General features: G+C 52.6%; 2 protein-coding genes across 8 annotated transcripts; both read right to left on the bottom strand.

Annotated features, from left to right (window-relative positions):
- Nucleotides 1-214: 214 nt before the first annotated feature.
- Nucleotides 215-4416, bottom strand: UBA52 (ubiquitin A-52 residue ribosomal protein fusion product 1). 3 transcript variants are annotated; one of them, XM_032316339.1, is made up of 5 exons: nt 4309-4416; nt 2872-2985; nt 2525-2611; nt 497-599; nt 215-412 (listed from the first exon to the last, which is right to left on the bottom strand). In XM_032316339.1, the coding sequence occupies exons 2-5, from the start codon at nt 2972-2974 to the stop codon at nt 319-321; spliced, it is 387 nt and encodes a 128-aa protein (XP_032172230.1). In that variant the 5' UTR covers nt 2975-2985; nt 4309-4416; the 3' UTR covers nt 215-318. The 3 variants fall into 3 exon arrangements, with proteins under 3 accessions (XP_032172230.1, XP_032172236.1, XP_032172245.1); XM_032316345.1 differs by having other exon boundaries at nt 2872-2982; nt 4309-4407; XM_032316354.1 differs by lacking the exon at nt 4309-4416 and adding an exon at nt 4042-4059.
- KXD1 (KxDL motif containing 1) lies at nt 4308-13384 on the bottom strand. Of its 5 annotated transcripts, none has more exons than XR_004279624.1 (7): nt 13275-13384; nt 11289-11359; nt 10149-10270; nt 9029-9181; nt 7616-7662; nt 6377-6677; nt 4308-4700 (listed from the first exon to the last, which is right to left on the bottom strand). XR_004279624.1 is itself a non-coding variant. In XM_032316287.1 (6 exons), the coding sequence occupies exons 2-6, from the start codon at nt 11328-11330 to the stop codon at nt 6448-6450; spliced, it is 594 nt and encodes a 197-aa protein (XP_032172178.1). In that variant the 5' UTR covers nt 11331-11359; nt 13275-13384; the 3' UTR covers nt 6133-6447. The 5 variants fall into 5 exon arrangements, 3 of the variants coding, with proteins under 3 accessions (XP_032172178.1, XP_032172195.1, XP_032172206.1); XR_004279623.1 differs by lacking the exon at nt 4308-4700 and adding an exon at nt 5043-5735; XM_032316287.1 differs by lacking the exon at nt 4308-4700 and having other exon boundaries at nt 6133-6677.
- Nucleotides 13385-14783: the final 1399 nt, after the last annotated feature.

Here is a 14783-nt window from a genome sequence, read left to right as displayed (position 1 = left end):
TCCCATTTATAGATGACAAAACCCAGATGTGCAGGCTCATCAGGGTATGTGGCAGAGGGGAGAGACCACAGCACATTATACAAGTGAGATGACCAGAACCAAAGGACACAGGACACTCAAGGGCTATGCACAATCAAGTGGCAGGGAGTCTCCAAGGAAGAGACCCACGACTCAACCAGCTCTCCCTTGGACAGACCAGCCACGCAGACACCAGTTACTGCTCCAGTCAATGAAAGGGAAACTTTATTGAGGCGCCAGGACCTTGGGGCTCGGGCAGGAGGCCGCCTTGCAGGCAAAGAAAGAGCCGGTGGAGGGGTCTTATTTGACCTTCTTTTTGGGGCGCAGGTTGTTGGTGTGGCCGCACTTCTTCTTGCGGCAGTTGACGGCACGGGGGTGCAGGCGAGCATAACACCTGCACAAGACGAGAGAGTGGTGAGGCCACAGCCCAACCCGACACCCTCCTTCCCAGGGCCGCCCCTCCCCCCAGGGTACACACTTGCGGCAGATCATCTTGTCGCAGTTGTATTTCTGGGCCAGCTGGCGGAGCGAAGGCTCGATGATGCCACCCCGGAGGCGAAGCACCAAGTGCAGGGTGGACTCTACGGGCGGGTTCAAAAGAGACAGTGACTGAGCCTGGCCCCAGCACCTCAGGTAGAGTAGGGTCCCCCAGACCAGAGCTCCTCAAATGTGATGGGGTATTCTATACACAGATGGACACACTGGCAAGAACCAGCCCACAGAACCTCCATCTTGCTTCCCACTAGCCCTTGGGGAGTCTGAGGCTAACATGTGCCAACTATAGTGTGCATCGGGGTTTCCTGACAAACAAGGTTACTTCTAAGTGGTGCAAAGATGATCTTTCACTTTGCTGAGCAAAATAATTAAATCTAGTTCCTAAAAAAAGGGACATCAAGGGACGCCTGGGTGGCTCAATCAGTTAAGCAGCTGCCTTAGGCTCAGGTCATGATCCCAGCATCTTGGAATCAAGTCCCACATCCAGCCCCTTGCTCTGCAGGGAGCCTGCTTCTCCCTCTGCCTCTGTCTGCCACTGTGCCTGCCTATGCTCTCTCTCTCTCTCTCTGACAAATAAATAAAATCTTAAAAAAAAAAGGGGGGGGATATCAAGGGGGTGTCTGGCTGGCTTCGTCAGTAGAGCATGTGACTCCTAATAAAAATATGTATTTTTTAATTTACTTATTTTTTTAAAGAGTTTGTCAGAGAAAGAGATAGCACGCATGCGCATGCACATATGAGCACAAGCAGGGGGAGCAGCAGGCAGAGAGAGAAGCAGACTTCCCACCAAGCAAGGAGCCCGATGCTGGACTTGATTCCAATCCTGATTACCTGCCCTAAAATCTTTCTTTAAAAAATAAAATTTTTTTTTTTTTTAGGGACACCTGGGTGGCTCAGTTGGTTAAGCAGCTGCCTTGGACTTGGGTCATGATCCCAGAGTCCAGGGTTCGAGTCCCACATCAGGCCCCTTGCTCATTGGGGAGCCTGCTTCTCTGCCTCTGCCTGCCACTCTGCCTGCTTGTACGCTCTCTCTAACAAATAATCTTAAAAAAAAATATTTTAGAGAGAGAGCATGAGCAGGGGAAAGGACAGAGGAAAAGGGAGAGGGAACCTCAAGCAGATTCCCTGCTGAGCCTGATTCGGGGCTGGATCCTAGGACCCTGAGCTCACGACCCCAGCTGACATCAAGAGTCGGTTGCTTAACCTTCCTGAGCCACTCAAGTGCCCCAAATAAACTTAACAAGCAAACAAACAACCTACCCCTCAAAAACCAAACAACCAAACAAAAGGGGCAGGCAGAGGAGAAGCAGCCTCCCCACTGAGCAAGGTGCCTGATGGGAGACTCAATCCCAGGACCCTGGGATCGTGACGTAAGCTGAAGGCAAACTCTTTTTTTTTTTTTTAAGATTTTATTTATTTATTTGATAGACAGAAATCACAAGCAGGCAGAGAGGCAGGCAGAGAGAGAGGAGGAAGCAGGCTCCCCGCTGAGCAGAGAGCCCGATGCGGGGCTCGATCCCAGGACCCTGGGACCATGACCTGAGCCGAAAGCAGAGGCCTTAACCCACTGAGCCACCCAGGCGTCCCTGAAGGCAGACTCTTAACCGATTGAGCCATCTAGGCATCCCTAAGATTTTATTTTTAAGTAATGTTTACACCAAACATGGGGCTTGAACTCTCAACCCTGAGATCAAGAGCCCCATGCTTTATAGACTGTGCCAGCCAGATACCATTTTACCGCATTTTTAAACAAAACAGTCTTTAAAAAAAAAAAAAAAAAAAAGGCAAGAACATTAGAAACCACTGCCACTTGGAAAATGAAGTGGAGTTAAGATCTTGCCTCCAATGAAAACTATTTCATAAAAAGAAAATTCATCAGCCTCATCTGATCCTCACCTTAAGACAGCCACCACTCTCTCCTCCCCCCCCCAGCGTTGCCAACGAGGCCATCAAAGCTTGATCCTGGGTCCTAGACCTCCTGGGCCCTGTCCAGCCACCCTATCCTTAGTACCTTTCTGGATATTGTAATCTGACAGAGTGCGGCCATCTTCCAGCTGTTTGCCCGCAAAAATCAGACGCTGCTGGTCAGGGGGGATGCCTGGAGAAAAGAAAGCTCAGTTACTGAGGCTCTGGCAAGCATTTTATTGGCAGCTTCTCCATAATCCACAGGGATGCTCTGGCATTACCCACAATCTGTCAAAAGCGAAACTAAGATAACGAGAACAAGCTGCCTTCCCAAGCTCACACAAGTCAAGTCCTGGCCAAGGCTGAGGTCTAGACAACCCATCTTGCACATGACAATGGCTCCTCTGGGCTGGGGACTCCCGCGGGATAGCCTCTGGACTCAGCCCAACTCACCCTCCTTGTCTTGGATTTTGGCTTTGACATTCTCAATGGTGTCACTGGGCTCAACCTCGAGGGTGATGGTCTTGCCCGTCAGGGTCTTCACGAAGATCTGCATCTCTGCGTCTGCTGGAGAGTAGAAAGTAGAAATGGAAGGGTGAGAACTGCAGGTGTGAGGAGCTTGAGCTCAGAGGCTGGCAAGCCTTGGCCCCAACAGCCCCTGTGCCAGCATCAAGCACAACTACAGGCTCACCCCAGGGCCTGCTTCCTTCACCCCTCTAAGCCTGCAGCCCAAACTTGTCCTATAATCAAGGATCATGCTTCCTCCACCTTACCCCAGGGCCCCTGTGGCAAAGTGTGCTTCATGGGAATGAGGGCTGTGGTTACGCTTCTTGGGCCGAGCAAATGAGATTGTCAACTTTTCTTTTTTTTAAATGTTTATTTATTTATGTGACACAGAGAGAGATCACAAGTAGGCAGAGAGGCAGGCAGAGAGAGAGGGAGAGAAGCAGACTCCCTGCTGAGCAGAGAGCCCGATGCGGGGCTCTATCCCAGGACCCTGAGATCATGACCTGAGCCAAAGGCAGAGGCTTAACCCACTGAGCTATCCAGGCACCCCAGATTCTGTCAACTTTTATGATGGAATGAGAAGTACCCGGCGGGGGGCACTATTTTGCTTTTATAGCTTTTCTTCTGGTGTCTGGTCTGGAGATGGGATCTCCCCACCCTCCCCTCCCTACCACTCTGTAAGCCACATTTGCTCCACAAGCAACCCTTCCTGCAACCTGATTGGGAATTCCATTTTAGTAGCCACCCCTCCAACACTCTTTCCTGCCTTGCAGTTCTCTCCAACTCCACGCTCAGACACCCAACACCCTGGCTTCCTTCCGAGTTTATAGTCAAACTCGCCAGACCACGTTTCCTGCGTCTGCTCCAACCTATAAACAGTATCTGCCAACCACGTGCCAGGTACTTGTTTACACATAATTCCATCGTCGTCCCTCAACACCCGCGACAAAAAACCCTTGAAGGTGGGCGCTACCACCCTCTCCTTACGGATATATTAAATAAGGCAGGTAGAAGGAAGAAAAAGGTAGGAAAAAACCTCGCAGGGGAAGAAAACTTAATGATTCTAAGTCGATTGGCACACAACATGGCACGGAAAAAAAGCTATACACTTCATACCACCCCTCCATTAAAGGATTTGTCCAGGAAGACCATCCTCGCCCCCAGGCCCTGTGGGACAGCTTGGGCTGGCGGGGCACACAGGACCCTCTCCCAAAAGCCGGTTCGCATTCCGGGGCCCGGTCCCGCTCGGAACCCCGGCGCCACGCGCCCAATTGAGCCGACCCGGCTGTCCTGCGGAACCCGGGCCGCGCGGACGGGTTCTGGGCCACCTCCTCCGCTACCCGAACGCCCGCAGCCCCCCCCAGTCTACCGCCCGACCCCCACCTGGCGCGAATCCGCAAGGCCGCCGCCACCAAACCGCTCCGCCACCTCGTTGAAGAGAAAGAGGGCGGCGGAACCGGAAACCGCCGAGTTGCCGCCGAGAGCGCCTGCGCACCGAGCACGCTGCGCACTTGCGTCACAATCCGCGCCGCGCGTTTTACCCCACCCCGGCCCCGCCCTGCTGCCATGTTAGGTGCTGGCGAACGAAGCCGTGGCGTCTGTGGGCGAGTGTCGCCAACCCGCTTCCGGGCTCGGGCCTTTTCTTCCAGGTCACGTGAGGAGACGACTTCATCTTTCCAGGTGTTTCCACCTGTTGTCTGTGGGTTGGCCAAAATCTGATGACACACAGCGGCCTCTCGGGGAATGCTTGCTGACTAGAGAGGAGACCATTTGTGCTAAAGCAAAGAAATGAAGCAGGGGGTCAGCTGGTCCCTGACTTCGGAGTCAGGACAGGCAAGCTAGAAGGAGGCACGGGGGTGGGACGTGCGAGACCCTTGGGAGCCACCTAACACCAGGAGTCAGTTGTTTGAAAACTTTCTGGACTCTGTGCGCAGATGAAATTTCAAGGCGGCGCTTACCAGGGCAGCGACGGCAGGTGGAGCTGCTGCATTCACTCAAGAAAATGGGGTGCGTCCCAGGGTGTTTGGGCCAAGGATAACTTCTGTTAGGACTAAGGAGTCTCGTGGATAGCTAAAAAGTGCCGGGAGCGATAAGGGAGAAGGCTGAGATGTTACCTATGGGTTTGGCAGCGTGGCTCTTTATTTCCTTGAACGCTTACCAGCGCCCCCTATCGACAGGCAAAAGCACACACTCTTGGGTCTAGGAAGATGCCTTTAGTGACAATTTCTAAGTGCTTAAAAGATGAGGAAACTCTACACAGTGTCTGCTGAGGAATGGACCCAGCCTAGCTCCCTGTGGCAGATGAAGTTTTTCACAGAGATAAGGAACAGTGTTGTGAGCAGTGGGAACAGCATGTGTGAGTATACATAGGTGGTGATAGGAACTTGGGTTATTAAGGTTGCTACCACTGGAGACTTCCACCAAGAGCGGACACATCTCTTTCTCGGTCAGTGGTGCCTGGCTGCCATACCCCTCCTGTCTCACATCCTGCACTTGTTCCCCTTATGGCCTGCTGGGCCCCAGGATGGAAGGAAGCCACTGTTAAGTACACCCTTCCCTTTTTAGTAACAGAGTCTTTTTATTGATAACTTCCCAATAGCATCTGTAAACATCGGGTACAAAAATATTCCGTTTAACTCTGTTTTCCAAGGTGGCTCAGCTTGCTCCATGGAGGCCCTGTGAGAGGCCTGCTGGGCCTTCAAGGTTCACACCTCTGGTCAGAGAAACATAGGCCTTATCAGGCTTGCAGCTGAATAGCCAGCCTCCATCTTGAGCCTTCTACAATTATCTCAGAAACCTCCTTGAGATACCTATTGGAGACAGTATTCAATACTTTTGTTGGAAAAAGGGACAGGGAGACCAGAATTAGTGGGTACAGGGATGGGCAGGGGTGAACTCAGACAAGACAGTGCTGGTCCACTTTGAGGAGGTCTCAACCAGGGCACTGGGGCAGGGGCTATCTGGCTGTGGTCTCTGGGAGCCTTTAAATGTTGTTTAGAGCAGGGGCGCCTGGGTGGCTCAGTGGGTTAAGCCGCTGCCTTCAGCTCAGGTCATGATCTCAGGGTCCTGGGATCGAGTCCCGCATCGGGCTCTCTGCTCCATGGGGAGCCTGCTTCCTCCTCGCTCTCTCTCTGCCTGCCTCTCTGCCTACTTGTGATCTCTCTCTGTCAAATAAATAAATAAAATCTTTAAAAAAAAAAAAAAATGTTGTTTAGAGCAGACCTCAAGTTTGGCTCTGGAAAAGCTCCCTTACACCCTGCCCAACAACTCCAACTGAGCTGGTTATCCCCTGGCCTGGCAGAGGGGTCTGCAGAAGACAGATGTTCTCAATGAGGAAGCAGGAAGGACAGACCCCCTAGGAATTCCACACCCCCAGAGGGAGCCAGGTCCCCCGGGGAGCCCTGGGTGACAAAACAGGGTGGCAAAGCTGCTGATCTCCAGGCAGGGTTACCTGCTGCCACCGCAGACACCGGGGGAGTGCTGCCACTGCCCTGAGACCCCTCGGGGCACCAGGGAATGGTGTTACTCGCCCGGTGTCTCCTCATCATCCGTCTGGCTTCGGCCATTGATGACAGGGGAACTGGACCGGACATGGGAGAGGTCCTCGAAGCCAGGGCTGAGGGAGGGTGAGACGGTGTCAGGGCTGGTGTCACAGGAGCCCGTGCTCTGTTCCGAGGTGGCAATGGTGGTCGTGGTACTGGGTGGGATGGGGTCTTCATCCTCGTCCTCCAGGAGGGATGCCTCTGGGATGTCTGGGGGATGGAGGCCAGGAATTGGCTTAGTCACTGTGATGGGCACCACGATGAGGGATTACCTGGGCCTATGACCCCTGACAGCTCCCCTGCCACCCCATGGGGGATAATGCGGCCCATTTTACAGAGGAAGAAACTGAGGCCCAGGCAGGTGAGAGGTTTTCCTGCAAGGTGCGGCCAGGACTTGGCTTCTCTGGGGTCAAGCCTGAGCCTGGCTCTGGCTTCTTGACTGTGTGGCCAGGGCCAGTCCTCTCACCATCCTTGCCTCAGCATTCTGCTCTAGAAACCAGGCCTGATGACAGCATTGCCTTTTTTTTTTTTTTTTTTTTTAAAGTAAGCTCTGCACTCAATGTGGAGCTTGAATTTACAACCCCAAGATGAAGAGTTGCATGCTCCACTGACTCAGGCAGCCAGATGCCCCAACAGCATTGCCTTTGTGCCCACAGCTGTTAGTAGCCTTGGGACAGGGAGATGTTGGCCCATTTGGCAGAGGGGGCAAACTGAGGCTCAGCATGGGGGATGCTGCACTTCCTCTGAGAGGTCACTGCTCCTTTAGGCTACACAGTCTCCCCTATACGAAATGGGCTACTCACAGCCCCCACTTCATGGGGAATTACAGGTAAGAGCCTGGCTCATAGGGCTATGTTACATCCACTTGGGCAAGGACTGTCATCTTTCTTATCCACATTCCCCCATGTAACCTCTCCCCAGGGAGGGGATCCTGGTCCCGGCACCTGCTCTACCAGTTGCCAAGACCAGCCAAGCACCTCCATCCCTGCCCCCTGCTCCAGGTCTCTCTGGATCTACTGGCCACCAGGGCCTGGGCTTAGTGTCAGCCCCTGAGGTGACCTTCTAGAAGGAAGCCCTGGGATGAAGGCACAGGCATCCGCGGGTGCAGAGGCCAGGCGTGGGGGACAGGAGCTCTGGGTGACACTTACGGCTGAAGGCCTCCGGGTGCTGCCTGGCCAGCTTCCCTTTCAGCGTCCTGCAGGGGAAGGGAAGGCATACAGGGCTGAACCTGCCAAGCAGACAGGCTGGGCCTGGTGCAAGGAACCCTTGCTGCCAGCTCTAGGTGGGTGGGGATGGGAACTGCCCACCTCCCGCACACATACTGCTTGTCACTCTCTGGTTCTCAGCTGGAGGGAGGCCGGCCCACGTGCTCAACCCTGCAGACCTCTCACCCACAGGGCAGATGGCAGCCACCTAGCTGTCACAAGCTTGTGTGGGTCCTCAGTGCTGGGTCTGGCTGGGCCCTCTACCTGCCATGCTCTTCTTATGTCCAACCTTCCTCTGCCCAGATAACCTTCCAGGAAGCTTCCTCACCCCCTCCTCAGCAGTCACTCCTATGGGTGACTTGTCCCACCCTGTCCCCCATCAGTGAGATGAGAGTGTCTGGGGGACAGGAGTGACGATTCACACCCCAGACACTGAGCACTTGCACGCGTTAAACAGACATTCACAGAGAAAGGCCTGCTTCATTTTCAACCTGCTCTTTTTCCTTTTTCCCCCAAAGTTATGAAGTCATGTTTACAAAGAATGAGAAAGGGATTTTTGGGATGGAAAGACCCCTTCTCATAGTCAAGGAGTGACTATGGCCAACCAGTCCCTCCCAGAAGTACCACCACCACTGGGTGCCCCACCCAAGGGGCAGAAACAACTGTCTTCTTCCTGGGCAACACAGATACGCACGAAGGGCGCCAACCTGAAGGGTTCTTGCTCACCCCCAAACACCATGCCTAGGCAACCAGCTTGATATGCCCCAGAAAATATATGCTTTTATAAAGGAATTAATTGGCCTGTCTCCTGATTTCTGCTCCCCAGTGTGCCAGTGGGTGTGGGGGCGGCTGCCCAGCTGCTGCTCTGGCTAATTCCAGACCCGGCCACGTGACCATGGTTGGCAGCGGTGGCATTCATCTGGCTCCAGGTGCTGCAGGAGTGTTCTGCGTGCCTGTGGACTGGAGTATCATTTTTCTCTGTCCTCACAGGAAACAGCTCAGAAGGGGACCCACAAAACCCAGCAATCACATAGGCCTCTTGAGAGAAGACTTGAGTTGGGGACTGGAGGACCAGAGGCTTGCCTTTCCCTGGCTGCACCTGCCTGCCTTTTTGCATGATGCATCTGCTGCTATGTTACATTTTTTGAAAGATAAATAAAACTTAAATTCAGAAACTTCAAGATTTTCTTTCCCGAAGCTCAGATCTTCTCAGATGCTAAGTGAGTGCTGAAGCCTCATAAAACAAATGAATGTCCCCATTGCTCTGTTATGTGGAATGCATGGTCCTCACTGAAGAGGGGAGGAACCCGAGGCTCAGAGCGGGGAGGCAGAGGGCTGGAGGGGCTGAGGACCCACCTGATTCTGCGGAAGATGCTATCCAGGTCCCGCTTCATCTCCACCAGGGTCCTTGTATGGTGCAGGAAGCGCTCGCTCATTTGCTGCAGGCGGGCGCTTGACAGGTTGTTGAAATTCAGCAGCATTTCATTGGTCTTCTCAAAGCGGTCCAGCCTGGCAGCAGAGAGAAGGCACCAGCCCTACAAACCACGCCCTACAAACTAATCATGCTAAGCTCCCTCCTGTTCCATGACCTCTTCATGTGTTGTTCCCTTGCCCTGCAGAACTCTCCCTACTGTTTGAGCAACCTAGCAAACTCCTATTCAACCTTCAAAACCCTACCATGTAGCCTTTACCCCACTCCAGCAAGCAGACTCTGACTCCAACTCCCCTGACCTTCTAGACCCAGCTATTCCTCTGGCCCAGCCCTGACACCATGGAGCCAGGAAGGTCCGTGTCTAGTTTTGTCTTCCCTCACTGTGGGAGTTCACCAGGGCAGGCCTAAATCTGACCCAGACAAAGCCAGCACCCCTGTCACTGGATGAGAGAAATGCAAGGGTATCAGGTCTGTGCTGTGTCATAAATGGCAGGAAAAGCTTTGTCTTAAACACACAAAAATAAAGCCACAGGAGGCTGTTCTTCTACCCCAGATTGTGCAAGATTTTCTTCCCCACAGAGCAGGTTGGAATTAGGGTGAGGCTGTGGTGGTCACAGTGCCAAGCCCCAACGAGGGTAAAAGCTACTGATGGCCCCTCCAAAAGACCATGGGTACTCTCCAGAGACAGCCTAGGCTCTCAGAGACCAGGCTCCTAACAGAGACCAGCTCACTGGCTTCCTTAAATCCCCTCCTGCAGCCCCTTCCTATCCCAACTCCCCACCCCCAGGCCCTGGGACAGGAGCTGCTGCGGCCCCTGCCAAGCCATCCACAGCTGTGAAACCATCCCAAAACCCTGCTTCCTGTGCCAAGGCCTCGCCTCCAGGCCATGAAGGAATTTACTTTGGAGCCAGCCAGCAGATTTGCTCATTTCCTTCATTTTATCACCAGTGTGGGCCCAGGGTAAGGGCGGGCAGGGCAAGAATGCTGGCCAGCGGGTGAATTCCTTCCCACGCCTGGGGCCCACAGCCCTTGGCCACCACTCACATGTTCTTCTGAGCCAGGATGATAGCGTTGACGTCGTCTGTGTTCACCATGCTCAGGATGCGGCTGCAGAAGACCCTCGAGGCCGAGTCCGGGGGGTCCATCTCTTCCTCCTCCTCCGCTGCCTGAAACAGGCAGGAAGAGAGTCTTCAGTCTATACCAGGCAGTGGGGTAGGTGGGGTAGAAAGGAGGGGCTGGGAACCCTGGGCCCCATGACCGTAAGTCCTGGGTCAAACCACCTGAGTCTCAGCTTTGTTCATGATCCTGAGGATTCAGGGGTGTTGAGAGGATGTATATCTAAAACTGTATCCCAGCACATCAGAATCCCATCACCCACCCACCTCTATGGCCGCCCATCTCCATGATCCCAAGCCCATGGCCACCTTCCACCTGCACAGATCTACCAGCCTCCTCCCACATCCTTCTGACTTTGTTCATCCCATCCCAGGGCTTTTGCACCTGCTGTCCCCATATGCATGACTGCCCCCTCAAATCATCAGCATCTCCAGATCTTCTCTCCCAGGTCTTTGATGACTACCCCCGACTCCAGTCACTTAGCACTTCGTTTTACTGCTTCATTAGCTCATCTTGTCCTGAAATTATCTTGGTTATCAGTTGTCTTTTTTTTTTTTTCCAAACAAGTATTTATCTTAGAGAGTGTACGTGCACACACGCAAGTGGTAGGGAGGGGCAGAGAGAGGGTGAGGGAGAGAATCTCCAGCAGACTCCTTCCTGAGTGCAGAGCCTGACCCCGGGCTCGATCCCATGACCCTGAGATCATGACCTGAGCTGAAACCAAGAGCTGAACCTTAACTGACTTAGCCATCCAGGTGCCCCCTCAGTTGACCCCTTCACCTGTGGCTCCCAAAACAATGTCAGCTCTAGAGAACAAAGCATGTCTCTGCCTCCAGAGCCCAGCCCAGAACCCAGCTTACAGCAAGGGATCACCAGAACTTAGCTTGGCAGCTTTCAAACTCAGCTCTGACGGTAGACTTTTATTAGCAAATTAAAGCCAAGAATTCCAGTCAGGCTGTGGGCCGCAGCAACCTAGATGGCTCTGTGGCTAGGCAAATAACCATCATGGAGGGTGGGGGGCTCCTGGACCATGCCAGGGCAGAAAGGGGCCACAGGTTCAGCACTCACCCTCCAGGGGGCGGTATCAGGCAAAACCCGGAATCTTGACATAGCTTGGCTCTGGGATCCACATTATTTAACTGCCGATAGAAAGGCCCAGTTGCAATTGGTTGAAATTCACATGCAGGACCAGGAAGGGCTTTCAGAGCCCACTTGATCCACCCTCCACTTTATTGAGCACTTACTGTATGCTATTAAACCACTAAGCTTCAGGGGCGCCTGAGTGGCTCAGTGGGTTAAGCCACTGCCTTCCGCTCGGGTCATGATCTCAGGGTCCTGGGATCGAGTCCCGCATCAGGCTCTCTGCTCAGCAGGGAGCCTGCTTCCCTCTCTCTCTCTCTGCCTGCCTGTCTGTCTACTTGTGATTTCTCTCTGTCAAATAAATAAATAAAATCTTTAAAAAATAAAAATAAAAAAAAATAAACCACTAAGCTTCAGACACAGAACTGTTATCCTTAATTATGTATTAGGAAACTGAGACTCAGAAACTGAGGAAATGGACCATTGCCACAAACCCAGTAAACCTGAGTCACAACTCAAAATGCCCATAGTCTACAGGATCTGCAAAGGTGTGAATCCGAACAGATGTTTAGTGCCCACCTATGCCAGGACGGTTACTTCTTATGGCAACTGACTTCTGCCAGGCTTCTGAATTTTTCCAGAAACGTGAATGGGTGTGTGTGTGTGTGTGTGTGTGTGTGTGTGACATTGCCTCATTTACAAATGTTAGCAGCTAGTACTTTTCTCCCTGCAAAGCATGGAGACCAGAAGTTATTTAGTTGCAGCCCCTGGGGGCCTTCTGGAAATAAACTAACACACTTGGTGAAGTTCCCCCTCACCCAATAACCACTATGTTTATTGAATTCCTACTATGTGCCAGGTACCAACACCCACAATATCCAGACTTCCAAAGAAGCGTGATCATGTATCAAGAAGACACCTGGACTCAAGGGGAGAGCCCGGTGGCAGGAAGCCCCTTAGCTAGTGCTTGGCAGGTGTAAGATTTGGACCTGTAGAAAAGGGTTCTGCTTCAAAGTAGAGCTCTTTCCTGCCTCTGGCTCCCAGATGTGAAGGCTGATGGATTCAAGGCACACTCTCCACCCAGCTGCCTTTCTCAGGAAAACTTCCCTAATAGTCTGGCCCACATACAAAGTGGAAATGACAGCAAGGGCTCTGGTCTCTGCTCCAAATATATTTATGAGGGAAACACGCAGAGAAGTAGGCTGTGTGACCTTGGGAGAGTCCTCTCACCTCCCCGATCAGTTTTCTCATCCAGAAAATGAGAGTAACAAATAATCAGAATCTCACAGCGCTATCTGTGGCGGCTGAAACCAAGAGTGATAAGGAGCTAGGCTCGGAGCTGGCTGTTTCTCCAAAGAGAGTACGAAGTCCTAGGGCGGGGCCCGGGAACCAACATTTTAGCAAGGGGCTCCCTGGTACTTATAAGAACAGGAGCAAACACTTGTACAGCACTTCATTTAATCCTCAATCATCCCTATGAAGTAAACACTACCATCTCCAAGGCCAACGACGGCTCAGACGGGTGGGCTCAGTTATCCAAGGTCACACCGCAAGGCAGAGGCGCCGTGATTCCACCCAGTTATTTACACAGAATTTAATTTGGCGGCCCAAGCTCAGCAAAACCCGCGAGCGAGGTGGGACTCGCATACCCCCTCACGCCCCGCCCCTGCAAAGCGGGGAAACTGAGGCCCAAAGAGGGCAATGCCCGGTTCCGGGTGACACTGCATAGCCTGAACACAGGAGGCCCCAGCTCCCGCGCCCCGGATCCGGAACCGGCCCTTTGAGCCACCGGAGACTACACTGCGCGTCCGGGGAAACTGAGGCCTCTACGCAAGAGGGGTGCCCAGATGTGGCCAGCGGCGCGTCCCACCCCGCCACAGCCCGGGGGCGGCGCCCGACCCGGCCCGGCTACCCAGCGGCCCCGGCGCCCCAACCCCACCCCGAACTCGGCCCCGGCGTCGGTGGCAGCAGCACCTGCACATCTGGCGGCCTTGCTCGCGCTTCCGGGATGGCGCCCCCGCCGCCACAACGTCACCACGCACCATGCGTGCGACCGCGCGTGTAAGCGTCGTGCACGGGGCCGATAGGCGTGCTAGGAGGCGCGGCAGGAAGGGGTGGGGCTTAGGTGCTGTTATTGCTCGTGAGTGCGTCACAACGAATAGCCAATCAAGCAGTCCCCCTCGCGCCTGCGTGGTTTCCAAGGCCTGAGATGCCCGACAGCCCGGAAGTGGGTGAGGGACTCTAAAAGACAGCCTACTTAACAGATAGTAAGACTGAGGTCCAGCAGCGACAGGTACTCCCTCAAGGCCATGCCATGCTAAAGTGGTCCGTGGTTTACCCAGAGCCAGACAACCTATTTTCTAGGTTGGGAATCAGATTCATCCAGTTCAAAAATCCCTGCTTCGCTTTTGGTGACATTTCTCTGGTCCAGGATCCCAACCAGGAAGTATCCCATGCTAGGTTTAGTCATGTCTCCTTAGTCTCCACTCGGTGACATTTCCTCAGTCTTTCCTAATCTTTTATGACCTTAATACTTGGGAAGAGTACTGGTTTTGTAGACTACTCATCGATATGGGTTTGTCCTCATGATTAGACGGAAGTTTCTCACTTTTGGCAGGAATCCCACAGAAGGGATGTGTTCTTCTCAGTATGTCATATCTGGAGTCACAGGTTATTGATGTGTCTCATCATTGGCGATGTTGACGTTGGTTACTTGCTTAAGGTATTGCTTGCCCGTTTCTCAACTGTTAAGTTACCATTTTCCCCTTTACAGTAATTATCTTATGGGGAGATACCTTAAGAGACCATGCAAATACCCTAGTTGGTTTTTTTTTTTAATACTTTTAAAAAATTTTTTATTTATTTCTTTGACAGAGAGAGAGAGCCAGCGACACAGTTGGGGGTGGGGGTGGAGGTGGAGGGGAGATGGCAGAGGGAGATGGAGAAGCAGGCTCCCCGCTGAGCAGGGAGCCCCATGTGGGGCTCCATCCCAGGACCCCTAGATCATGACCAGAGCCAAAGGCCAACCCTTAACTGACTGAGCCACCCAGGTGCCCTACTTTTTTTTCTTTTTTAAAGTATTTTCATCCACTAATTTTAGCATCTATCCATGGCTCTTACCAGCAAAAATTGCTGTGGTGATTTCTGTTTATTAATTAGTTATAAATTGGAATTCTATTGTAAACAAGAGTTGTCCATTCTTCTCTAGTTATGCATTTATTCAAGTATTTATATCACTATGAACTCATGAGTATTTATTTTATTTTGTGGGTTACAATAATTTCTTTCTTTCTTTCTTTCTTTTTTTGTAGGCTTCATGCCCAACAGGGGACTTGAACTCACGACCTGAGATCAAGAGTCACGTGCTCTGCAGACTGAGCCAGCCAGCACCCCTATAATTAACTCACTACTTACTTTGCTGCCCCTTTAGGTTAGCTTCTATGTTCTTTTAATATGTCTTCATCTTTGGGGCTCCTGGGTGGC

The sequence above is a fragment of the Mustela erminea genome, chromosome 1 (genome assembly GCF_009829155.1).
Source record: "Mustela erminea isolate mMusErm1 chromosome 1, mMusErm1.Pri, whole genome shotgun sequence".
In the NCBI taxonomy this organism is placed as follows: Eukaryota; Metazoa; Chordata; class Mammalia; order Carnivora; family Mustelidae; genus Mustela; species Mustela erminea.
Note: the sequence above shows the minus strand (reverse complement) of the source record. Positions and strands in the feature narration are given on the sequence as shown.